General features: G+C 36.5%; 1 protein-coding gene across 1 annotated transcript; it reads left to right on the forward strand.

Annotated features, from left to right (window-relative positions):
* Nucleotides 1-3,045: 3,045 nt before the first annotated feature.
* rab18a (RAB18A, member RAS oncogene family) lies at nt 3,046-11,744 on the forward strand. The gene is made up of 7 exons (XM_073828713.1): nt 3,046-3,237; nt 3,481-3,536; nt 5,022-5,083; nt 5,402-5,474; nt 5,587-5,705; nt 5,982-6,048; nt 9,850-11,744. Exons 1-7 carry the CDS (start codon nt 3,170-3,172, stop codon nt 10,020-10,022), a joined length of 618 nt encoding a protein of 205 aa, XP_073684814.1. The 5' UTR covers nt 3,046-3,169; the 3' UTR covers nt 10,023-11,744.
* Nucleotides 11,745-27,597: the final 15,853 nt, after the last annotated feature.

The raw sequence follows: 27,597 nt of genomic DNA on the forward strand, positions 1-27,597 counted from the left end.
TGTTTGTCTGTTAATGTTTAGTAATGCCTTTCATCAGGCTTCACACTAGTTGTAGAGAGCAGCTTCGGGATATACGTCTTAAGATAAATGTAAATGACAGAATGTGATCATTCAAAGCTTGTTCTTTACTGAAAAAGTGAAATCAGTATGAAAGTATTTTACCAGCCTCTCCTCCTCCTTCTCAATGTCTGGCCCATTATTTTCAATCCAGTGGTCTGGCCAAACTTTTGGCTATGGTGAGAGCAGCCCATGGGGAACAGGGCAGCTCAGGCCAGGGTGTGGTCCGCTGTTGGCTGACTGCTCTGGAAACTGGGCCTGAAAGTACCGCTGCACTTCCCCTCCGCCGAACACACTTTAACCACTGCACTGAAACAGCTAAAACACCAGAACACTGCAATGCATCATACACTGACAGTTATACATGTACTGTATGCTAACACAACTAACACAGCGTGCATATGTGAAGTTTCATTATAGTTTGCAGTGTGCAGGTAATCCGTTTGAGAACAAAAGAATATTTGGCAGAAGAGTTCAGGCTGTAATCCTGCTTGGTTTTGACCACTCAAAGTCCACCTGACATACTGCAAATGGTGCTTTTAAGCAATGCTTAAACAGTTCACTCCTATTTCAGCCAGATTACGGAGTCTTGGTGCTTAATTTAATCCAATTTTTGTAATAATGTTCAAGGCACATCTATAACTCTTGTTTATTGTGCAGTGAGTTTGGCTTTTGTTTTGAAGCTACACATTTTCAAGCTACGCTACACGCAGAGTCCTGTGTAAATATAATTCTCGTCTGCTCGTCCAGTCATTTTGTAAAAGTTAGCACTGGATGAAACCTTGGTATTATGTGTAAAGGAGAACATTAAGTCATCTTTGTCTCCAGCTTAAAGTCTTTCTGCACAGCTGCTTATTCTTTAGTCAAAGTGATTTAGTGATTTGACAAAGTAAAACAATACCTTTAGATTGAGTCAGCTTTCAGCCTCACTTTGCAAAAGGAATGTGGAATGTGAAAAACTTTGCTTTAAATGTCATTTTGCTTTGAGGGTGGGAGCAAAGGCACCGTTGTTTGTTTTGCACCTTATGAATATTAATCTGTTTTATTTTGCTGATGACTGTTGTCAACTTGGCAACTAAAGGACTGTACATAGACAAAATTAAACTGCTTTTAAAAAAAATTGCTTGTGTGTTTGAGTTTTTACTATTTGTGTATTAGACCATAGACCATAACTGGCAACATTTCTTGGATTTTGAGACTTTAATGATATACAATGACAGTTTACTATTGCAGTACACATTCAAAATTAACAGGGGCTACATTTTGTTCAGATTTTGTTTCACATAAATCTAGCCAAAGTTTCCTTGAAGTCTGGCTAACAAACCCCACGGTCAAATGACTGCTGGTTTTATTAAATCCAGTGACTCACACGGAACTCTGGCGACCTCATGCGTACGAAGATAAATCAGAATATTCAAATATCACGTGGTATCTGTTACTTTTCTCTTCGATAGTCAAGATGGCCTAATCAGAGTTGTTTTGAATAAAGATTTAAAACAAAATGAATTATACAGAAGGATGATTTACATGTGTGCCTCTCAGGGTCAGAAAATAACGAGGGCTTAGCAAAAATGCCACCAAATGAACAAAAATGTCTTATAAATTCAAGACAAAGGGCCAAAAATGCCCCTGCACAATTAAACTATAATCACGACTATATCACGATTAAAATATAATGTGAAAATAAATGAAAAGTGTCAATTCGCCGAATTACATTTAAATTCGCTGAAACTGCTTCAAACTGCTTTTACGCGGTGTTTTATGCAGCGTTGAGCCTTATGACCAATCAAACGCGTTTCTGTTGAATTTAGGAATTCATTGGCCAATCAGAGGCGCCAGATTAGTCAGCGGTGCGACTAATCTACACCCGAGCTGTTGTTGAATGAGTAAATTCCCTCATCATATATTTTTTAAAATGCCTTTTTATTTTATATTGTTGTCATTGTCTAGAATCTTTAATTGTTGATTGTTGTATTACTGTTTGTATACTGAACATTTAAAAAATCCCTCATCATGAACAAGTGCAAATACGATGTAAATAAAATATTAATTTCCTATCTTCAGTGATTATAACGGGATTTTTTGAAATTATAATTAGTTCATAACTTGTGCTAGACTTGGCTAACATCATGGACCGACATGTTTGTCTATTAAGCCAGAATGTGATGTGCACAAAACGAAACAAAAACGTTTTATATTGTTTTCTATATCGATATTAATAATCATTACAATATAAAGAGCAATAATCTACAATAATAATAAGTGACTATCACATTGTTAAATTTGGTATCTTTATGCAAAACAAAGAAATTTATTTTTTGTGCAATATGCTGATTGTAGCAAGGTTTTATATACGCAAATATAGATTTGTTAAAGTTTCTCCTTGTTTCACAGCATTTAAAAATGGTTTCAGAATTTTATTTCAATCCATAAAATATTTAAAAACAAAAAGTGCCTTAAAGCTCGCTAAACTTTTGTCAACTTATATATATAATAATAATAATATTAATTTATTATTATTATTGTACTATTTTATTATATGCTGCTTGGATGTAGTGTTAAATGTGTTTAACAATGGAAAATGACAATGCCTGTTTGTTATTTGAAGGTTTAATAAAATTATTAAAAAAAAATCTACAGTAATGATTTTTGCCAAAATATCACATCCGTATGAGCTCCTGTTGTATAATTAAGATACAATTTGAAACAGTCTATTGATATTGACAACAGTTTAAAATATTAATTAAAAGTATTTGACATTAAAAGACAATGTTTTTTATAATAATAGGGTGATTATAAAAATTGCCCTCACAAATGTATTTAAAAAATGGCCAAATATTTTCCCTTAATCATGGAAAAGTTCATTTCTGACTGTGGTCTAGTACAAATGTCTTGAAATTAATACATAAAATGATTATCTACTCTACAACGGTTATTATAAACTCCCGCTAGATGGCAGAGCTGTGTTTTTCAGATGTTTACCAGCATCGAAAGATTTTACCGAAGAAGAGAGAAACGTTTGGCCCTCGTATAATAGTTTTGCTTTTTCGTTTTAAATATTTGTATCTTTATCGACAGTATTTTTTGGTCATAGTGGCATCTTTCGGAAAAGATGAATGAGGATATTTTGACCACTCTGAAAATACTGATCATCGGAGAAAGTGGAGTGGGCAAATCCAGGTATGAGACTTAAGATACTTAAACTTTACAGATGCCATCTGAACAGCAACAACATCGACAACACATTATACGAGCTGCTTATATTAAAACAACATGACCTCGCTTGAATATTTGTCACTTCAGTATTCGCGGATTCTCAGACCACATATAAGATATTTCCAGATGTGTATGTGTCATAATTTGATGGTAAGAAGGAAAGCAAAGTGTCTGATTCCCCTTTCTTTTCCCTTTTGTCTGTCTTAGTCTTCTTTTGAGGTTTACAGATGATACGTTTGATCCAGAAATCGGTGCAACAATTGGTAAGTCTGTAAAATCATATTTGACTGAGGTAACGTTAATTAATAGAGGCCCAAAACACATAAAACCAGGTTTAAACACAGTAGTATTCTGTGTTTGTAGCTAAAAACGAATCACATTGTGTTTTGAGTTTCTAATAACTGACATGTCAAAAAACAGACATGTTTTTAATTTCGTTTCTTGTAATAAAAACAGAAACCTAATCATCACAACACACACACACACACACTGGCTCATTCTTCTCTAGTTCAGGGGGGTGTTCCATAAACCAAGTTTACCAAATAAATCAGGCTTATTTCAGTTAATCTAACTTATTGTCACTTGATTTGGCTCAAAATAAGTCGGACCAACTGAAACAAGCCTGACTTATTTGGTAAACTTGGTTCATGGAACGCCCCCCTGGTTTAACTTGAAAAACAACATTACTTGCATTGTTAAAATTGTTAAAAATGAAATGTTAAATATTGAAAACTATGTTTATCCGCTGTACGTTTTCATTAGTGTCTTTACAGTCGAGATAAATATATAATCTACTAGTTATTACCCCAGGTCAAACTTATTTTGAGGACCAGTTCTCATTATTAACTAATTTAACTATGACTTTTACGTCAGTAAACTCCTAACTTGCTGCTTCTTAATAGTCACTAAGGTAGTTGTTAAGTTTAGGTATACGTATCTGAAATATAGTGAGAACTGGTTCTTAAAATAAAGCGTTACCTTGCCTTATATGTTGTGGAAATTTAAACCAGTGGCCATTACTTTGACACATTTAGGTTGACGTGCGTAGATGTGACCGGCTTTTTCTTTTCAAAGCCCCCCAATCCAAACCAAACAAGTCCCGATCTCTTTCTTTGGCTTCCTCTGGTAAATCTGTCAGTGCTGTGCTGAAATTCAGGAGTACTTCATGCCTCCAGATCTTTCATTCACAGAGTGCTGAGAGATTTATTCCGCTGTCATCTTTACACGTACTTTCATTTTTCTTTTATGAATGTAAATCTCTTACGTTTGTAAGTGATGTGGCTTTGCCGAGTGATGAGACAGGTGGTTGAGTCGTCCTATTTTCTTTTTTATCTGTGCGCAATAAACCCACAATTCCCCATTCAGCTGTAAATTCTGGTCTTTCTAACTTTAGTCGCTCTGGGCTCGCTGCCTGACAAATATCTGGGTCCATCAAAAAAAATTAAATCTGTCTCGCTATATATGAATGGTTTTATCATAACCCTCATAAAACATCTAGACTGTATTTCCACAAATGCTTTTCGAATATTCCACCTGACTATGGTGTTTGTATGTGTTTAAACCATTTTTTAAGGAGAACAAATATTTCTTAACCATATTTTAGTAACATTTGTACCTAACATTGTAAAAATGCATTTCTGTTAAGGTTAGGGTTTGGTTACAGTATATTTATAACTAGCTGTATGTAAAACAATAAAAGTTAATATGAAGTTCTATATGTACTAAACACATAATTTCTTTCTATTAAGGTGTAGATTTTAAGGTGAAAACCTTGGCTGTGGATGGAAACAAAGCAAAGCTAGCAATCTGGGTGAGCATTGGTGACGTTTTATCCCTACATTAAGAGTTTAGAGTGGAAAAAAATAATAATATTTTGTAAATATTAACTACTTTGCCACACTTTTTGTTTGTTTGGTAGGTACATACATTACTGTATGAATTTTTATCATGCTTAGTATAAACTGTTGACTGTGTTTTACTAATCTAACACAAGATGGCAGTGTTGTTCCTTCCTTTTTTTTTTCCCCTCTGAAGGTTGGCTACTCTCTACCATGTCTTTATAATTATAAATATTCGTTGTTACATATTATTTAACACTATTTCCCTTGATTTTGTTTTGTGTTTATAGGACACAGCCGGTCAGGAACGTTTTCGAACTTTAACACCCAGTTACTACAGAGGAGCTCAGGGTGTCATTCTGGGTACGCGAGCATGAACAGTTTTTTCACTACTAGCCTATTTTATTAAAAAAACTCTGTAACTAGCTGTAAATGTTGTTTTTAAATTGTACCGCTCGGGTTGTGTCTTTCTTAGTGTATGATGTGACTAGGCGAGAGACGTTTGCTAAGCTGGATAACTGGTTGAATGAGCTGGATACGTACTGTACAAGAAATGACCTTGTCAAAATGCTGGTGGGAAACAAAATCGATAAGGTAAGTTAGACTTCTAGAGTCCAGCAAAGCCTTTGCACGTGTTGTCTTTAAAACACCTGCCTGGACACAGTTTCCAAAGCCTGACATAGACAGATCTGCTCTCTGTTTGCTTTTTCAGCTTCATCTCTACACCGCTCTACATTAATCTAGAAACTAGCATTTATCCTGGATTGTTAAATACATAATGCTGATGTAGACAGGGAAAAATGATTCTGTATTTGTAACTCTAATGAAAAGCGATGTCTGATTCAGAGCTGTTTTTCTCTGTTTGCGTAGGAGGACCGCGAGCTAGAGCGAGAAGAGGGTCTGAAGTTCGCTAGAAAACATTCCATGCTTTTCATAGGTGAGCTGTCACTAAGATGTTCCCTTCATCCTGTGATGAATTACTTGAGTCCTCATAATTCACTAAAACACAAGCTTTGAATAGGAATACATTGCCCTTTTACTTTGGTTTCATTTCCCATATTTCTGTTCAAGATTCATCATCTTCACACATGGAAAAATCGTACTTTTGACGCAAGCTAGTTTATTCAAACTGCCGTAATACGCACGGCCTACTATTTTTAAACACTCGGGCCCATTTGCTAAAAACAAAGATTATGTTATTTAATTGAAAGATGGATTATTTGTATAAGTTGAGCATTCATTTATTATGACAGTTAATTCAAGTCAGACTTCACAATGGTTCTGATTTATTTCTCATTGGAGCTTGTGTAATCGTAACAGTGCTGTGTATGTATTTGTGGGTGACGTCCTGCATTCTTCTCCGCTGTGGGTTTGGTTTGTAAGTCATGTGACACGCCTCATGAGTGAGTATGTAAGCAGCAATCTGTCTGAATTAGCCGTGAAGCCCTCACACCAAATGAAATCTGCAGATGGACACCATGGCGGCGGCCCGTGTGCTCGAGGCCAATGCTGTTTTTTTTTTTCAGATTTAATGTTTCCTATTCGCTTCTACTTTCTCCTGACTTTTAGTATTAAGGGCCCACTGTTTCTTATGTTTTTGCAGCATGCCATTCTCACTTTATTTGGTTTTGCGAAGGCAAAAATTGATTTGTATTTGTTTTGAAAATGATTCAGCAAGGATGCATTAAATTGGTAGTAAAGGCATATATGATGTTACAAAAGATTTCTATTTAAAACAAATGCTTTTCTTTTGAACTTTCTTTTCAGCATAGCGTCTTATCACGCTTTCACAGTTAAAGAGCACAGCTGTTTTCAACTTCTATAGTAAAAAGATGTTTTTGAACACTAAATGATTTCAAACATACAAGACCAGTCAAAAGTTTTTGAACAGTACGATTTTTAATGTTTAAAGTACTTTTTGCTCACCAAGCCAACATTTATTTGATCCAAAATACAGCAAAAGCAGTAATATTGTAAAATATTTTTACTATTTAAAATAACTGCTTTCTATTTGAATATATTTTAAAATGTAATTTATTCCTATGATCAAAGCTAAATATTCAGCATCATTACTGCCTTCAGTAATGTCTTCAGTGTCACATGATCCTTCAGAAATCATTCTAATATGCTGATTTGCTATTTAAGAAACATGTTTTATTATTATCATCATCATCAATATTTATAAATAAATAAAACAGTTGAGTACATTTTTTCATGATGCTTTAAAGGTGCCATAGAATGGAAAATTGAATTTACCTTGGCATAGTTAAATAATAACAGTTCAGTACATGGACATGACATACCATGAGTCTCAAACACCATCGTTTGCTCCTTCTTATATAAATCTAGTATTTGCAAAAGACCACCGAAAAAATAGGTCAATTCCAACATAACACCGACTGTTACGAAACAGTCGGTGTTACAGCCGAGATCGTTAATAGTTACGCCTCCAACATTTGCATCGCCCAATCATCGGTAACGTCAGCACATCGTTTAAACAAGGCAAGCCACAGAAGGGACACGTTAGCTTAATGCTAGCGCTAGCCTGTTACATTGCAATACATAGGATTTCACTTACCACATAAACAGAGAGATGCCTGCGCTGATGATGGTGAATAATGGAGAAATAACTGCCTGATGATGGCGAATGATTTACAGATCTGGAGAATCACGGAGGAGCAGCTCAACAGGAAGCACTCCCTCTGCATTGTAACTTTACACAGAGCACATGCATCACAGTAATCAGACTAAACTGTCCGCGATTCAAAGCGGCAGATTCAACAAACCGCATATTAAAAGCGGCTAGAGCTCCTAATTAAATATATATTTTTATCCATGTGCGAGCTATTGAGCTCTGTGAAACAGCCAATCAGAGCAGAGCTCATTAATATTCATGATGCTTCCAAATAAGGCAAAAACAGATGCTGCGTCCGAAATCGCATACTGCTTTAGTAGGTACTACATTTAAATTCAAACGTACTTCATGACCGTTAAAACAGTACGTTCTATATAGTATGAATATGGGTAGTATGAATGGAATTCGGACATACTACATCCACCACGTCTCCACTTTCCGCCATTTTTTCGAAATAACGACTCCTCTCCTGGAGCCTGAAGTGTCCATCGGATGCGTACTGCAGAATTCAGGCGGAAGCAGTAGGTCATCCGTGTACTTCTCGCCTACTGTATTTCGAATACTATGAATTCGGACATACTACTCGCCTCACATACTGTTTTTCGCATTTTATATAGTAGGGAAGTATGCGATTTCGGACGCAGCGAGAGCCTTTTATTCTAGGGGCAAATCCTAGGGTTGTAAATGGACCTGTAAAACCATTTCTGGAGATTTTTTGCCCTTTCCTATGCCATATACCTTCTATGTAGATATCAGAGAACAATTTAAAATATTCTCTCAATGCATTCTATGGCACCTTTAAATTGATGATAAAGACATTTATGATGTTACAAAAGATTTCTGACAAATGCTGTTCTTCTGAACTTTCTTTTCATCAAAGAAACCTGAAAAAATTCTACTCAGCTGTTTTCAAAGTAATAATAAAAAGAAATGGTTTTTGTGCAGCAAATCAGAATATTAGAATGATTTCTGAAGGGTCATGTGACTGGAGTAATGATGCTAAACATTTAGCTTTGAAATCACAGTAATAAATTGCATTTTAAAATATATTCAAATAGAAAACTGTTATTTATAAATAGTAAAAATATTACAAAATTTTACTGTTTTTGCTTTACTTTCGCTCAAATAAATGCAGGCTTGGTGAGCAGAAGAGAAAAACATTAAAAATCTTACTGTTCAAAAACATTAGACTGGTAGTTTCAGTGGCGGTCTGAAATGAGGAGGCAAATTCTCACATTTTTTTTTATTTTTTTTTAAATATAAATTCATGTGCCAGTCACATTCTCTTGGTTAAATAAATGTAACGGGTCCCGGCCGTCATTACTTATATTACCAGAATAAAAAAATCTATATTGTATTTTTACATTAATAATGTAATTTAATAGGCTATTCTGTTTATTAAAACCAAGTATAAATCTCATAAGTTTAGTGTTTTTAAACATTTATTCCAAAATAATAACTCAAGGCAGTAACAATTTAAACAATATAATTGATTTAAACAATTATATATTTTATTTATAAACTAAATTTTCAGATCATTAGTCATCAGAGCTTGGTAAACACTCGTCACAAACACAGATGTACCTTTCATCAAGCTGATTGCTCACTAAGAAAAACCAATCATGTTTTCAGGCCATCTGAATTTTGATTTTGACTTGACAAAGTGATTATATAAGTGTGTGAGTTGTTTACTTGCATTTTAAATTTACTCTTCCCATTAACATCAATATACACAAGAGGCGGGATGTATCCAATCACAGTCAATTATAACCAGTCATATCCAATCATATCGCAGTGAAGGCATTGCCTCCTCTCACATGACTTTCCCCCATTCATTTTCAATTACCCCCCACCAAACTCACCGCACGCTTTAGAGATTCTATTTAAAACTCAGTGGGCTCAGGGGAGGCCATTGACTAACTTTACCTGCTGGTGTTGCTATTAGTTTTTTTTTTGTTTTTTTTTTAGAAAAACAAGTGATTTCTACACTTGGTTTTTATGTCATACATATATATATATGCTGCAGCTTCCTAGTGATTGGTCATGCCATAGATTGCTTGTGTAGTGAGTGTACACTTGTCTCTTTCTCTCTTTTTGGTGCAGAGGCCAGTGCTAAGACGAAAGACGGTGTTCAATGTGCATTTGAGGAGCTGGTGGAGAAAATCCTGCAGACTCCAGGCTTGTGGGAGAGTGTGCACAAAACAAGAGGAGTTGCCCTGTCTGAACTCTCTGAAACTGGTCAAGGAGGCTGCGGGGCGTATTGCTCACTTCTCTAACACAAACTGCTGTTTACACAGTGCAGGTTAGATTAGTTAAGTTAGATTAGTTAACGCATTCGTGCGCAGGATACATAATCCTTTTTTGGCCTATGTATCTGTGCAAGCGCACAAGCCACATTCAAGAGCACTCATATATCTCATTGCTTTAAGCATTAATCATTTATCGGATCCAGCACATACAACATAAGGACGTTCGCTGGAAAACTAGATAAGCCTTAGGGGAGACCTTTTCCACATTTTTACCGCTGAAATTAATTTGCAGAAGTCTATTGAAGGCATGCTCATCATTCGTATTCAGGAGGGGGATAAAAAAGCTTGATTACTCCATTATACCTCAGATCAGTTTGCTTTTCAGTTTGTATATTTCTCATAGTGTTTTACTTTGTTTTGTCCCAGTGCCTGTGTTTCTTATTTAGGGAGAGGTAAACACTCATCAGTCTAACTCGACCTTTCAATCTGCTGGAATGAGACCTCAGTAGAACACAGATTTCCATCAACATGCCCTCGCTTGATGTCTGCAACGTGCGGAACTCCGTTCTTTCTTTATCTGTCCATCTTTGGATCCTACTTTTTCCTACTGTCAATCACTTGTTAACTCTCTTTCCTCTCTCTCGCTACATGTATCTGTCTTCAATTCAGTTCTATCAGTTCTGTCTCTGTTTCTCCACATCCCTCTCTACAGAATAATAGAGTTACCAAGGTTTTGGATCTGTGTTTTACTGTTTTATTGACTTGGGCCGCCCACGTAAAAACATGTTTTTTAAAGGTTATAAATCAGACATATTGGCACAACGAGTCACTGTTGTGCATATAAATAGCTGCAATAGCAAGGAATAGATTAACAAGAAAAGGTTAATTTCTTTCTTTCGGATAGGAACTTTTTCTTCCTGCAGACTCATGGACAGTGTAACAAGTACTGTCGTCAAGTCGTGTCTGTCCATCTCAGAGAAAGGAAAAAATGTGGAAAAATCCTTAGGGTGAGTCATCAGGGTGTGACAATAGATGGCAGGTTTTCACACACAGACAAATGGAACAAAAGAACAAATTCAGAAATAATAAATGTTCACCCAAAAAAATCTGTGACATTTAACAGCGATGCCAAATGAATATTTCCATTCTCCCAGTTTGATCTGGACTATTTAGTCTATTATGTTTGTGTTAGAGAAACATCCAGGGGGTCCCAGATGTCTGGTCTTGTGTTCGTTGCTTAAAAACTGGGTGGTAAAGTCCTGTTGAGAGCCAACCTCAGTTACAGCAGTTTTAGAAAGTGTGTGGCGCATGTGGAAGGAAACGCTGGGTTTGTATGTACACCCACAGAGTATTTTCGTTTTTGCGCATTTATGCATTCCTTTTCACTTGTTTTAAAAATTCTTAGGCGATTATAAATGTATCGTATAGTTTCCAGTTGCATGCAGTGCTGCCTTGTGTTTTTTGTGGAAGTTATATTTAGTGGTGCATGTTTTGACCATTCACTACGTAGCAAAATCTGCCCATATTACCAATGATCTGAGGGCTTCTGGATTCCTTAAATAACCGCATTTCTTTATTTCTATGTAAGTCTACACTAAATCCAATGAATACACAAAAACGCATTTACGCATACTGTTATTTGCTGTATGTAAATATTTGCTGATAATGGTCATAAATACATTGTAATGTTGATGTTTGACTCTCTGCACTCTAATGCTGCACTTGAAATCACAATATTTTGTCTTTGAATGCCTTTTTCCGTCTCTCTTTCACTTTCTCTCGTACTTTTTCCAGCAGTGAGTTCTTGTTAAATATGACCCACCACAGGAATGTATCTCCAGGCCGCTGCGAATTCACCGTTTCCCGTTACATTTCTGCGTGAATACTGTAGTGACTGAAGTGTTTGCTTATTCATGTGTTCAGACGGCATCTTCATATGCTTTGCGCACCCGTCCCATGTGGATGAATCCAAATTATTGCATACAGGCAGGGCCTGTAACCATAGTGATTGCAGGTTTTTCACTGTAGATATGTCTTGACCAGGAGGTGCGTAATTCCATAGTGACAAATGAAGGCCTAGCTCAAAGAACTTCTTGGATTAAGTACAAAATGATTTGAAGAAAGTATGTGTCGATCATACATCAGCAACGGTTTGCGGACTCTATACTGTATTGTTTTTATACGACTGGCTGTCCATGCTGGTTCTGTAATTCAGTATGTTATATTTCCCCTAAAGTCTTTTCTAAATGCTCCCACCTGCCAGTTTCACCTTTCTCTTGGATCAGAAAGGGATATTCCAGGCGCAATATTATATTTTGCATAATATAATACTGAGGCCTAATTACTCTGCTGGTTAGGATAGTTAAAAGCCTGGTTTGGACCAGTGTGTTGGGGATCAGTGTCCAAAATTCAACATGTGCGGGTGACCAGCCATTCGGGTCTTTTCAGGGTAAGGATATAAATCAACTTTGGTTTGGATTCTCAAGCCCCTGTGAGGAGTTTTCAGTGTTGTATTAATTTCTGTTTAGTCAGTTTAGGTCATTTAATTGTGGTAATTTATTGTTTGTTTATTTGTTTGATCTTATTTTAGGCAGAAGTCTGTTGAATATCATAGAAAGGATTTATAAGTCTCCAGAGATTGAAATACTGCATTCTTAAATGCATAATACAAAACGAAACACCCAAGTTCACCCCAAAAATAAGAATTCTGTCATTAATTACTCACGTCGTTCCAAACCCGTTCACCTTCCGAATAAATCAAGATATTTTTGAGAGAACTTTCTGACCCTCCATAGACAGCAACGCAAATGAAACGTTCAAACGGCACAAAAACATATTAAGGTCATCGTTAAAATAGTCCATGTGACATCAGTGGTCCAACCATAATATTAAGAACCTTCGATAAATACATTATGTGCGCTAAATAAAAAAAATAAAATAAAAAAAATTCCCTCTACAATTTCTTCTCTTCCGTGTCAGTCTCCTCCGCGTGTTCACGTGAGTATTACGACGCTCCTGAACTAAGTTGAAATGGTTGAATAAAGTCGTTTTTTTTGTTTTGTTTTTTGCTCACAAAAAGTATTGTCATAGCTTTATACCATTACGGTTGAACGACTAATGTTACATAGACTGTTTTATCGACGTCCTTACTACTTTTCTGGGCCGTTTTAACGTTTGACTTGGTTTGCTGTCTGCAGGATCAGAAAGGTCTCGGATTTCATCAAAAATATCTTAATTTGTGTTACGAAGATAAACGAAGGTCTTACGAGTTAGAGAGGAGTTTGGAACGACATATGGGTGAGTAATTAATGACAGAATTTTCATTTTTGGGTAAACTAACCCTTTAATTTTTCCTTGTTTTTTTGACAAAATATCCCTTAAATGTAATTATATATGCATCATATCATATTCATTTTAGTTTTTAGTTTTGTGCAGAATGTTATTATTTGTGACCCTGGATTTAAACAAAATTTAAAAGCTGAATAAATAAGTGATGTTTCCATTGATGTATGGTTTGGGATAGGACAAAATTTGGCTGAGACACGACGATTTAAAAACCTGGAAGCTCAGGGTGCAAAAAATCAAAATATTGAGAAAATTGCCTCTAAAGTTGCCCAAATGAAGTTCTTAGCAATGGATATTACTAATAAAAAGTGTTGATATATTTATGGTAGGAAATTTACAAAATATCTTAATGGAACATGATACTTAATATACTAATGATTTTTGAAATAAAAGAAAAATCAACGATTTTGACCGATACAGTATTGTTTGCTATTGCTTCAAATATACCTGTGCTACTTTTAACTGGTTTTGTGGTCCAGGGTAAATATGTGATTAATCTCATATGTATAGGATGTGCTTGGGTTAGTCACTAACAAAGTGCTTCATTTTACAAAATAATTGACCGTTGAAGATCTCTAGGTTCTGTTTTCCAGACTCTGTTCGCTCGGTACACCAAAGCGAGTGCTTGTATCTGTACATTTCTGCATAGGCCATCAGCCTATGTCTCATTAACCACCGTCTTTTATTCTTCCCCCCCCCCTCTCTCGTGCATGGCTCAGTGCTCAGACGGGCTCTCTGTGGGCTCATCACACTGTCCTCCACGAGATCATTTTGAGACTGCAATGGTGGTTTCATAAGGTGTCATGTTCCCCAAACGTCACTGCATTTGGCCCACTCACACACCCTGCTCTCGTTATCAGTCTGATTGATTTGCCGTATCGGCCGGGAGAACAAAGCCAAAGCAGTTGTGGGTCGGAGAATGGCTCGCGGAAAGTGCATGAAGGGTCAGCGTTTAGTGATGATTTCAGAGTCTGTATTTCACTCCAGAGACACATTTAGCGCATCATGCTGTGTATAAACCAAAGGAACATTTTCATTAGAGTTGTACGGTAAATGCATCTTAATGGGGGATGAAATGCAGGGTTTCTTTGTACCACACATTCTGTAGTTATTGATGGCATATTTGGCCAGTTTTGAAGCCTGGTTAAGCGTGACATTGGTCTGAAAAGCAATTTGCTTGGCTGCCGTCCATTTCCAAATCCTTCTTAACCTAGAATAAGACTCTATCTGGATCCGAAACACTATTTATGTTAAGTATCAAGTTGATTAGAAATGTCTGTAGTAATTTTTTGCAATAATCCTCTACAACGGTCATAGTCATTTTGCCTCCAAGTGTTTAAAATACATGAACTGTTATTCTCTCTAAATAAATAGTTCTTCTGACTAGTTGCGATGCATGTTGGAAGTTCATATTGGTCACAGTGCAGAACCTTGGTACTCAACAGCTCACAAGTTTTGTGTGGCCTTTTGATGACATTATTGCATCTCAAAGTCTCACTTGTTTACAAAACTTGTTTTGATTGGTTGTAATAAATTTCGGTATCAGTATATTGAACCTTTGTAATAACTTCCAACATTACAAATCATTATTTTGTGCCCCAACCCTGCACAATCTGAAAAAAAAAGCAAAAATATTACTTTCACTTGTCCAACACGTTGTCACTGGGGCAGCATTCACAGAGGTGCAACTTTGTACCAATTTTACCCCTAAAGAGTACATATTACTACTTTAAGAATAGTTTACCCAAAAATTAAAATTCTGTCATTGATTACTTACCCTCATGTTGTTACAAACACATAAGGCCTTCGTTCATCATCTTGACACAAATTAAGATATTTTTGATATAATCCAAGAGCTTTCTGACCCTGCATAGACAGCAATGCAACTGACACATTCAAGGCTCAGAAATGTAGTAAGGACATTGTTAAAATAGTCCATGGGCCTGTTTACACCTGGGGCCTCATTTATAAAGACTTGCGTAGAAACCATCCTTGATTTTATTTAAGAACTTTTCTGATTTGATCGTAAGAGCGATTCAGAGAAAACGAATGTACCACGAAATCCATGCGTACGCCAGTCATTCGGTTATAAATCACAAATGATCGTGGAATTGTGTGCAGCTGAATGTTCCGCCGTCGAAACGCCCCTGCTTAATTAATTAACATATAAAATGAGCTCATTCCTAAAGCAAAAACTCTGTGACAATGGCAAGTAAAAAGGAGCGCAAGAAATCAAATTATAGTTAGGCTGAACTATCTGCAATACCAGGCATTACCACAAGGAAACGGTCGTACGCCAAGCTGGAATCTGATGTGGAGATAAGTACTTTTCCACGTCAAAGACGGTTTTTATAAATCTGTACTTTGACGTGGATTTGATCGTACGAACACTCTAAGATCAAATCAGTGCGTAAGAAAGTTTTATAAATGAGGCCCCTGGTCACTTCATGCGTTTTCTCTGATTGGATAGCTATCTGATCGTGGAAACTCCAGGTGTAAATGCCCTCAGAAACGCTTTCAAGACGCATTTACATCAGATCGCTCAAACCTCTTCAGGAAGTGGTTTTGGCCACATTCCAGACGAATCTGGACAAGTGTAAATGCATTCGGTTGTTGGAACCACATAAGTACATTTTAATAAAATAATATAATGAACGTGTGAAAGTGTTTTATAGGCTAAATGGCACCGCTAATGACCAGGTATGAATAGGCCCCATTTGATATTAGTGGTTCAACTGTAATGTTATGAAGCTACAAGAAAACTTTTTGTGCACAAAGAAAACAAAATAAGCACTTTCCTCTCTTCCATGTCAGTTTTTGACAGTTCTGAGTTCTGACAGAGACCGTCCATCTCTCTTGGTTCACCGTCTGTATATTCTAGTTTAAATAAGTAAGGCTTTGCAAAAAATTGCAAGTCATCCTCTCTGTTGAAATCTTCAGACATGTTTACGAAGGCTGTTTTGTCCCAGTTCTCTGTCAGAACGCCAACTCCTGCATCAGCAACACCACATGCATGTGTATTGGTACTATTGTGAACGCACGTTGAAAACTGACATGGAAGAGAAAAAACTGTTGAATAAAATCATTTGCGTGCACAAAGTATTCTTGCAGCTTCATGAAATTACGGTTGAACCTCTGATGTCACATGGACTATTTTAACAATGTCCTTACTAACTTTCTGGGCCTTGAACGTGTCAGTTGTGTTGCTGTCTATGCAGTGTAAGAAAGCTCTGGGATTTCATCAAAAATATCTTAATTTGTGTTGAAGGTGAACGAAGGTCTTACGGGTTTGGAACAAGAGGATTAGTAATTAATGACAGAATTTTCATTTTTTGGGTGAATTATCCCTTTAAGAGTGGTTCTCACTGGGTGTTTCCAACTAATTTTCATCGCAACTTGTATTAAATTTAGATTTTGGTGAACTGGTGGCTAATTTATGTGAATTCTTTTGATCACGTTTGCGTTGTTGTACGATCTGAATATGTCCCAGAGGCAGAGGTGTTTCGATTTTTAGAGATGGGGTTTGGGGTAACCCTTCATGTATGCTTTTAACTTGTACATATTCATACAGAATCGCACTGTAAATTAGATACAACACTTAGTTGAGAGAATTAAGCATAGATATGATGATAAGACAAGTCACCAAGCTTTTTAAACTTCCATGTACTGTCTGTTCCCTGACTTCAGTCTTTAAAACAAACTTTCGAATTGGATTGCTCTGGACAGATGACGGTCCTGGCTGTACAAATCTGTTGCACACGATTTAGATTTGGCTGGACCGTCCACTCTCTCAAATCCATCCAGTTTTGACGTCCCCCAATTCTGCTTTCTTTTCTTTCCTCACCTTTGTTTTCCAGTCGTCAGATGTGCAGCAGTGCTTTCCTCATCAATAAAAAGGAAATTAATAACGCTGTCTGAATTCCATAATGCAAGGTCTACCACATGAATTCTGACGTGACCGTGACCATCCGTCTTCTGCCCCTCAAATATTGATTTAGTGGTGATGGAAAATAAAAGACCCTACATTGAAAGGGGAAAAAAAGGTCCTTTGCTCTCAAAGTCAGTTTTTAGCACAAAGCTAAGTGGGCACATGGGAGGCCAGAGTATGAATTAGTGGCTTCATTCATGTTTAGCAGATCTGTGGCTTTCGGTGTGCTCCCATGTGACATCCAGTTGGCCCGGGTGCGCTCAGTGGGATTCCTGTAGCATTCTGTCATTCACTCCACACATACATGCACACATAAAGACTACCAGATTGACTACTACAGTATAGAGCGCTGTAGCCACAGGCTTCTATAATAAACTAATCACATTGTATCAACACACACAGGGTGTAAGCTTTCCTCAAGAAGAAGAGGCAGTGCCATGGAAAAACCGCATGTTTCACTGAGACAGTCCCTTTTCTGTGTTCCTGAGGAGTGAAAGGAAAGAGGATGAAAACAGTCTGGTGGTCCTATGGGTCATATGATTGGCACACGTGGTAACAGATTCTTTATTTTGTGTAAATAATCTTGACTTGTAAAGTAATTGTAGTATTTATTTCTCTTTGACTGTCTGATCTTGTGCTCCTGGTGACATGCCGGTGAGTTGAACTCACTAAATTGCCTGAAATTTCATGGTTGGATGTTTCAATAGCCAATCCCTGTTGGAATATAATATGGAACCCATCACATTGTGTAATACTGTTGCGCTTAAAAGTAGCTGTAAATCAAGACTGTTTTTACTTGTCTGTCCCAGGTTGTGGATAACCTGTCTGTTTTTACTTACTGCTCCTAATGGGCCAGTCTGATTTAACTGCATCAGATTCACTTTTGGGTGCTTGTTAATGCACAAACTGTGATTTGTTGGCTCATTTTCATTTTTTACCCTGTATTCATCTAATGATTAATGCTTTTCTGAACGGGTTGTGAGTGCCAGTAATTCTTTCTTACACTTCTGGCTTTAAGAGTGCAAAAGCAGCCCTGCTTTGAGGTGCTTTCAACTGCACTGCTGGAGGTCTCAAGTCTGATTTTACCTTTGGCAAAGTTTAGTGCTAAAATGTTTACATTTGGCCAATCAAGCTCCAGACAGTAGCGCCTACACTAGAGTGAGGTCATACGTCCTGCCACCAGCAGCATTATTATAAGTTCAGACCAGATGGGCCATCGTATCCCTTTATTCAGATCCCTCAAAGTTACTCAGCAGCCCTTTATACACCTTATATTAACATTTTAAGTGTCTATTGTGGGCAGAAGGTGTAAGTGTAATGCAGCATTTTGATAAAGCATAACAAGTCATTGATAAAGCATAAAAAGTATCTGAAACTCTTTAAAACTCATTAGTGTTTATAAATGTAGCATGTTTATTTTTCCCTTATTTACACACATACACCGCGTTCCAAATTATTATGCAAATGGTATCTTTCCCTGATTTTTATAATTAGTCAATGTAAATGACAGTCAGTATAATTTTCAAGTAATCAACCATTTGGGTATAATTCGAATTTTATTGAACAAACCTCCTAATGATCACAGTATTTATTTCAAAAATAAAAAACTGAAAATGCACTGTTCCAAATTATTATGCACAACAGAGTTAAAACATTTTATAGGTTGTAAAGAACTGAAAACAGGCATTTGCTGAATTTGCAGCATTGGGTGGTCATATTTACTAAAATCAAAAGCTATTTCAATCAAAAACATCCTAACAGGGCAAGTTACAACTTAACATAGGACCCCTTCTTTGATATCACTATCACAATTCTTGCATCCATTGAACTTGTGAGTTTTTGGAGAGTTTCTGCTTTAATTTGTTTGCAGGCTGTCAAAATAGCCTCCCAGAGCTTCTGTTTTGATACAAACTGCCTCCCACCCTCATAGATCTTTTGCTTGAGGATCCTCCAAAGGTTCTCAATCTGGTTGAGGTCAGGGGAGGATGGTGGCCACACCATGAGTTTCTCATCTTTAATGCCCATAGCAGCCAATGACACAGATGTATTCTTTGCAGCATGAGGTGGTGCGTTGTCATGCGTGAAGATGATTTTGCTACGGAAGGCATGGTTCTTTTTTTGTACCATGGAAGAAAACGGTCAGTCAAAAAATCTACATACTTTGCCGAGGTCATTTTCACACCTTCAGGGACCCTAAAGCTCTCTCCCTATGATTCCGCCCAAAACATGACTCCACCACCTCCTTGTTGAAGTAGCAGCCTTGTTGGGACATGGATCATCCACTACTCCAACCATTAGGAACATTCAGGGATGCACGACACTCATCAGTAAACAAGACTGTTTGAAAATTAGTCTTGATGTATGTCTGGGCCCACTGCAACCATTTCTGCTTGTGAGCATTGGTTAGGGGTGGCCGAATAGTAGGTTTATGCACAACTGCAAGCCTCTGGAGGATCCTACACCTTGAGGTTCGTGGGACTCCAGAGGCACCAGCAGCTTCAAATACCTGTTTGCTGCTTTGTAATGGCATTTTAGCAGCTGCTCTCTTAATCCGATGAATTTGTCTGGCAGAAACCTTCCTCATTCTGCCTTTACCTGCACAAACCCGTCTGTGCTCTGAATCAGCCACAAATCTCTTCACAGAACAATGATCACGCTTAAGTTTTTGTGAAATATTGAATGTTTTCATACCTTGTCCAAGGCATTGCACTATTTGACGCTTTTCGGCAGCAGAGAGATCCATTTTCTTTCCCATATTGCTTGAAACCTGTCGCCTGCTTAATAATGTGGAACGTCCTTTTTAAGTACTTTTCCTTTAATTGGGCTCATCTTGCAAATTATTTATCATAGGTGTCTGAGATTTATTTCAGTGGTCCAAAGGCCATTAGACACAATACCATCCATGAGTTTAATTGAAAAACTAAAAAATGTATGTTTATGATACTTACATCCAATTTGCATAATAATTTGGAACGCGGTGTACTTAGCACTGACCATTTGGTTCACCCAAGACGACTTTTTCAGACAAACAGTGGTCGTCCAACACAGTACTCCAAATCCAATATACAGTTGAGGTCAAAAGTTTACACACACCTTGCAGAATCTGCAAAATATTCATTATTTTACCAAAATAAGAGGAATCATACAAAATGCTAGGTATTTTTTTATTTAGTACTGACCTGAATAAGATACATCACATAAAAGACATTTACATATAGTCCACAAGAGAAAATAATAGATCAATTTATAAAAATGACCCCGTTCAAAAGTTTACATACACTTGATTCTTAATACTGTGTTGTTACTTGAATGATCCACAGCTGTGTTTTTTTGTTTAGTGATAGTTGTTCCTTGTTTGTCCTGAACAGTTAAACTGCCCGCTATTTTTCGGAAAAATCCTTCAGGTCCCACAGATTATTTGGGATTTCATTATTTTTTTTAATCATGTGTAAAGTTTTCAAATTTTGACTAAATATCATATTTTTATTTTTATTTAGTACTGCCCTTCAAAAGCTACAGAAAATACGTACATGTTTCCCAGAAGAAATAATAAGGTAAATTTACTCTGATCTTCAAGTTCAAAAAGTATTCACTGCCTGTGTCCCAGTTGTCTCAAAATCACAAGGTCATTTTTATAAATTCAACTATTTTTTTCTCTTGTGGACTATATGTAACTGTCTTTTCTGTGAAATCTCTTATTCAGGTCAGTACTAAATTAAAAATAACATGCATTTTCTATGTTCCCATCTTATTTTGATAAAATAATTAACATTTTGCAGATTCTGCAAGGTGTATGTAAACTTTTGACCTCAACTGTAGATTAATATTTCCAGTATTTCTGCTGTAATTATAACAAAGAAGTTTACAGAAACTAGAAACATTGATATATGAAATTTAATTAACCACAAATCATTTTGTAATTCCAGAAGTTGTACTGTAATTTTGCATGGTTTTGTGTTTTAACATTTTAGTTGTTATTTCAGTTATTTTATATTTCAATTAAATGAAATATATTTATTGTTATTAATATATAGATTTAATGCCAAGTTCTGTCACGAAACTCTAGATGGCGCAGGCTGATGATATTTACAGCTTTTAACTACTTGACACAAGCTGATTGGTTCATGTCACAAACGGAGCCAATGAGCTGGTTAGCATTCACTAGAGCATTTCACAGCATGCTTTCAGAGTTATTCTGAAACCCTCCACCTCCCTAGCTCCACCTGTATAGATCTGTTATGGGTTATTATATATGCTACTTGTGCGGCAGCAGTATGTCCTAAATACTCACAGCACCGAATCAGCGTATACAGTATATTGGCAGTAGCAATCTCCTGTACTTGCTTTGCAGTAGCAAAAATCTACAGCAGCAATAAGCAACAGCAGCAGCAGTTCACATTATTTGTTCACTTGTGCTGACTTGTTTAATTTCATATACTCTGTTTAATATCAGCCCAGTACTTTAATTAAAAGCCTGCGCCTTTGAGATTCTACAATCTGAAATGTCAAAAGCAAAGCCTCTAGAATAGCAGTAAAAGAGCTTCTGAACGATGGCTGGTGCGTTCCAAAAAGGAAAAACTCACGTTATGCTGTCAGTTTTTATAAGTCCAGTAGTTTGTCTAATCTTCAGGCCTGGATTAAGCCGTCTGTTATAGTAGAGACCTCATAGGACCTTTGATGGTTAGCAATTGTTTGACTGGAAAGTGGAGTGTTTCGGTGAACTATAGTGGACGTCAGAGGATCTAGAGAAACATATATTACCATCATAGAGCGATTCCCAGGCACATCTCTCTGTTTTATTGTCTTTTTATTGCTTTGGATAGACGACAGAGAGCAAGAGCCCTATTTGTAATGTGATGTGCATGTGCACAAAGATTCAATGTTGATTCAATTATGTTGGCCAATCAATCATTTTCCAGGAGCAAAACAAAGAAAGAAGCGGAAAAGTTGCAGTCTGGCCCGACTTTTCTTTTTTCCCTCGAGAACTAACCTCTTTTGTTTGATGACTGACTGTGTAATTGAAAAAATTGTTTTGCTGTCAGAAGACTTGCTTAAAGATAAGGCCTCTATCACACTCTAGTTCTGGTCTTTGGACTCGTTTCTTCTCACTTAAAGAGCACTGAGCTCTTTTAATGTGTTGTAAAGTGACTCCTTCTCACCACAAGTCTCCTGCCGTGGAGTTTATGTCCAGACATCAGGGTTATATCAAAAATACAAACACATAAAGACATGTTTAAAAATGTGTGAGTTAGGGAGCAAATCAGTGTATGAAGGGCCAGGGGCCTGCCTGTGGAAAGTGTCCGTCAGCGTTCGGATTTATGAAGCCATCATGGCACTCGTGTATGAGTGCTGCCCGAAAATACCCACTGGCAAAGTGATGCCACATTGCCTGCCAAGTTTACATGTGTAATTGTGGATTCCCTAAGAGAAAATATGTCACATTAAGTGTAAGAGAGAGTGTGTTAGTGAGAGTGCAACAATTATTAAACCTGTCATCTGGCCATAGGCATGAGACCGCGGGTAATCACAGCCATATGCTGATATTCAGACCAACAGCATGATTGCTAGTGTATTACTTTTATACCAATCAAAATAAGTTAATATATTAACTTACATTTTAGACATATTGGGCCTCATTCATTAAACTTGCGTAAATATATGAGTAAATTCTGAGTTGTCCATTAAAAAAAGACCTTCGCGAAAACTAATTCCCACCTATAAATTACAACTATGTAAGTTACATGTCCAGGAACGCAGTGGAATATTCTGGACTCCCTTTTCAGGTTTGGATCCAGTATGTTGCATAAATGCAAAAAAGACTACACTGTAAAAAGTTTTCACCAGTTTCAACTTAAAAACTTAAGTTTAGCAGCTGCCTTAAAATTTTAAGTTAAATCAGCTTAAGTCATTTCAACTCACAAGTTAAATCAACTCATTTTTAGTGTAATAAGTTCAAATGACTTGTAGTTTTAAACTGATTTAACTTAAAGTATTAAGCCAGCTGCTGAACTTAGGTTTTTAAGTTGAATCTGGTGGAAACCTTTTGCAGTGTAATAGGTCATATGCCTAACAATAAATATTCAATTAATGTGTGTACGCCAAAGCATTTTTAACCAGCTGAAAAAAAAAAAAACAGGCGTTCTTCGGAAATTGGCCTTTTGTTGCTATGATCCATGACAGTAGCTTAATACTAAAATCTTCTTTTTAAGAATATTACTGACTATAAAAATCAAGTAACCAGCAATCTTGTCCATTGTTGTTCGGTCGTTGTAGAAAGTAGGATGGTTAGTCAGTATATTGTTATCCTCCATTGAAAAAAAAAAAAAAAAAAGAGCAAACAAACTTGTGAAATATTATGGTGGTGCATAGGCTTGCCAAAAATAACACAAAAAGTTTATTTACGCACCATTTACACATGGTAGGGAGCTTTTGTACCAACATTTTGAAAATACATTTTCATGAATTTGAAAAAATTACGTCAGAACTGCTTTCCGAAAAAAGCTGCTTCCATAATTACAGTACATTTTTCCTGAGTAGATATTTCTTTTGAATAATTATTTGCTTTGTGACCGTTAAAATGTAGTATGAATGTGTGTAGTATAAATGTATTCAGGTTGTAAATTACATACGTCCAGAGTAGATACTTCTTTTCAATAAGTAACAATTTACTTTTTGAACGTTCAGAAGTTTGTTTTATATATTAAGAATGTAATCAGTTGAGTAAATGATTCAATGACTCATGATGGTGACTTGTATTACTTTTATACAAAACACGAGAAGTTAATATTGAGTAACTTACATTTTAGACACAATATTGCTACGCTGTAAAAAGTTTTCACCAGTAAGTTTAGCAGCTGCCTTAAAATTTTAAGTTAAATCAACTTAAGTCATTTCAACTCACAAGTTAAATCAACTCATTTTTGTTGTAATAAGTTAAAATGACTTGTAGATTAAAGCTAATTGACAATGACAATAGCTTGTTTAGTTGGCGGAAGTGTTTTGAAAAAATCGGTTGAATAAACCAATGACTCGTGACAGTGACTTCTATTATTTGTATACAAAACACAATAAGTTAATATTGAGTAACTTGCATTTTAGACACAATATTGCTAGTTCCATTATTGCTCTGCCCGCAAAAATATTTCCAAAAGTAGCCATAACAGAAATAACTGCTTCGTGTCTCATGCAATAAAGAAACATTTTTGGTTGTGTTCCAGAATTGATGTTTTTGAACTTTGAGTGAATAATTCAGTGACTCATAAAAGCACAAAGGCTGCATCCAAAATCACATACTTCTTGAGTAGATCATTTTGAATTAGTATTTACTTTGTGACTGTTTGTAGTATGAATGTAATCTGGGCAAACATTCATCATGGCCTCATGGGATAGTAAGGTGCCCATTGGATGCACACTTTAAAATCTTACCAAAAGTAGTAAGTCATCTGTGTTTTTCCTACTAATGTATATTTTAGGGAGGCATTGATATTTGGATGACATTGTATTGGTACTTTACTAAATGAATCAGCATGCTTGAATGACTAGTTTGAGTGAATGATTCAAAGACAAAAACTTGTTTTGTTGCTGAAAGTATTTTGAGAAAATTGATTGAGTAAATGATTCAGTGACTCCTGACAGTGGCTTGCTATAAAATGAAATTGCAGCCTTATGCCTAAATAAGTTGTTTCAAATTTGAAGTTGATATAAAAAAATTGAGTTTGGTATAAAATTGTGTTACACCAAATATATAATTTATGATGATTAATAAAATATATAACAGGGAAAAAAGACAACGGAAAAAGAGCACCAAGGGTCCAGCCAGTTTTTTCTGTGACAGTTAAAGGACTTACGTATATGTTAGGGAAGTATGCATGTTTGGATGCCATTGTATTGTTTCTTTCCTAAATGAATCAGCATTTTTAAATGACTTGTTTGAGCAAATGATTCAATAACAATAACTTGTTTTTGAAAAAAGTCAGTCAAGTAAACGATTCAGTGACTAAAGACAGTGGCTTGTATATAGATTAAGGCAGTGTTTTGAACAAATTGGTTGAGTAAATGATTCAATGACATACTCATAAAGACAATTACTTGTCACGACCTACTAGATGTAACCCACAGAAAGAGTGATTGAAAAATGCACACTGAAAGTCCTAAAGCTTTTGGACTGTTATAATAGCACACTTAGAACGGTATCAAATCTGACACCCCTGTTTCACCCTTCTATGGTTAGGATTCAGATTAGGTGTGAGAAGAGCTGAGAGTGAAGCCTTCACTGCTGATATATTACAGACACACAGATTGTTGAACTAACAGCAGCCCAAGAAAGAAAAAGGGAGACACTGAGAGCAAAGTGAGTTGAGGTTTTGTGTTACAGATGGTAATTTGTAAATCATAACCCCTATTCAGAGGTCACTTTTAAAACACTGTGACTCTAGGCGGATGGAAACTTTTGTCTGTAATTTTTCATCATGATATGATGCGCTAATATGTGTAACTGTCAGTTTAGTTGTAAATATTGTCTGCCTGAAAACATTTGGCAAGCGGACATAGGCATCTAATATGATTTCTGTGTATTTATCATTGTATAGTCTAGAATACATCACAAAACGTACCCAGAGACCAATATTTTGAGTTGGAGTCTAGACGGTTTGTTTATTGACAACAGTAGGTTTATCCAAAGTGGAGTCATCGCCGTTACCTTTAAATTTTTTAAGTGCTTTCTTTTGACTCTGTGCCACAGAAACACGCCCCCACACAAACACACACAAATGAAGAACACTTCATCATCAGTGTATCAGAGAATTTGAACGAATGAAGCGCGTGAGGACGTTGCTTTCTTTCTCTCGCTGTCCCTCTCAGCCAAACCGCATTCCAGCTGCAGCTGCCATCCCTTCCATCTGCTCTACTGACGCGGTTCCACTTCACTGTACTGAGGAATTTATTTAACTTTCGGTTTAGAAATATTAGACAGAGAAACATGGGCCCTGAGGTTTCGCCCCCCTCCTCTCCGTGTCTTTTATGTTTGATCTTGTCATTATGTGCTGTGTGGTTCAGGCTCCTGATTTGTAATATATTTCTGCTGTCATAACCACTCGTGGCATGGCACTTCTGACCTGGCAAGGGCTGATCTGCTTCAGACATGAAAGTCAGATATTCTAAACAAAACACAGGAGTATAGCAGCGAATATACTTGATTTAAGAAAGGAGAAGTTTGGACAGGGTGGAAGTCAGACTGTTTCTCTTTGTCCTGTTTCATAGCAAACAGAAGAAGAGAATATAAAGTCTGGAGAACAGAATATAAACTTACATTAAGTCCAAATTACTCTAATTATCTAATAATATGAAAGTTTCCCAGGCTTTTGTCTCATTTACAACCACAACCTCAGCTCAAGTAGCCCTTCACTAACAGCCAAAAATGTTGTTTTAACAATTTATACTGTATAACATTATTATTATTTTTATTCAGTTAATTTTAAAGCGCTCAGAAATACAATTTAAAGTTTTCAGAATGTTTATTTTGTTTTCTATTTATAAATTACAGTTGAAGTCAAAAGTTTACATACACCTTGCAGAATCTGCGAAATATTAATTATTTGATCAAAACATGAGGGAACATACAAAATCCATGTTATTTTTTATTTAGTACTGACATGAATAAGATATTTCATGTAAAAGACGTTTAGGAGGTGACGTGAAGCCAAGTATGGTGACCCATACTAGGAATTTGTGCTTTGCATTTAACCCATCCAAGTGCACACACACAGTAGTGAACACACACCCGGAGCAGTGGGCAGCCATATCGCTATCGCTGCGGCGCCCGGGGAGCAGTTGGGGGTTCGGTGCCTTGCTCAAGGGACTCACCTCAGTCGTGGTATTGAGGGTGGAGAGAGTGCTGGTTATTCAAACCCCCCTCCTACAATCCCTGCCGGACCTGAGACTCGAACCTGCAACCTTTGAGTTACAAGTCCGACTCTAACCATTAGGCCACGGCTGCCCCAAAAACATTATTTTGGGGCAGCCGAAGTTTTACATACACTCTTAAAGTTTACATACACTCTTAAAAATAAAGATGCTTCACGTTGCCATAGAAGAACCTTTTTTGTCTAAATGGTTCCATAAAGAACCTTTAACATCTAAAGAACCTTTCTGTTTCACAAAAGGTTCTTTGTGGCAAAAGAAGGTTCTTTAGATTATAAAAAGTTAAGAAAGAGATGGATCTTTAAAGAACCTTTGACTGAATGGTTCTTTGTGGAACCAAAAAATGCTTCTTCTATGGCATCACTGTGAAGAACCTTTTAAAGCACCTTTATTTTTAAGAGTGTATAGTCC

The sequence above is a fragment of the Garra rufa genome, chromosome 22 (genome assembly GCF_049309525.1).
Source record: "Garra rufa chromosome 22, GarRuf1.0, whole genome shotgun sequence".
NCBI lineage: Eukaryota > Metazoa > Chordata > Actinopteri > Cypriniformes > Cyprinidae > Garra > Garra rufa.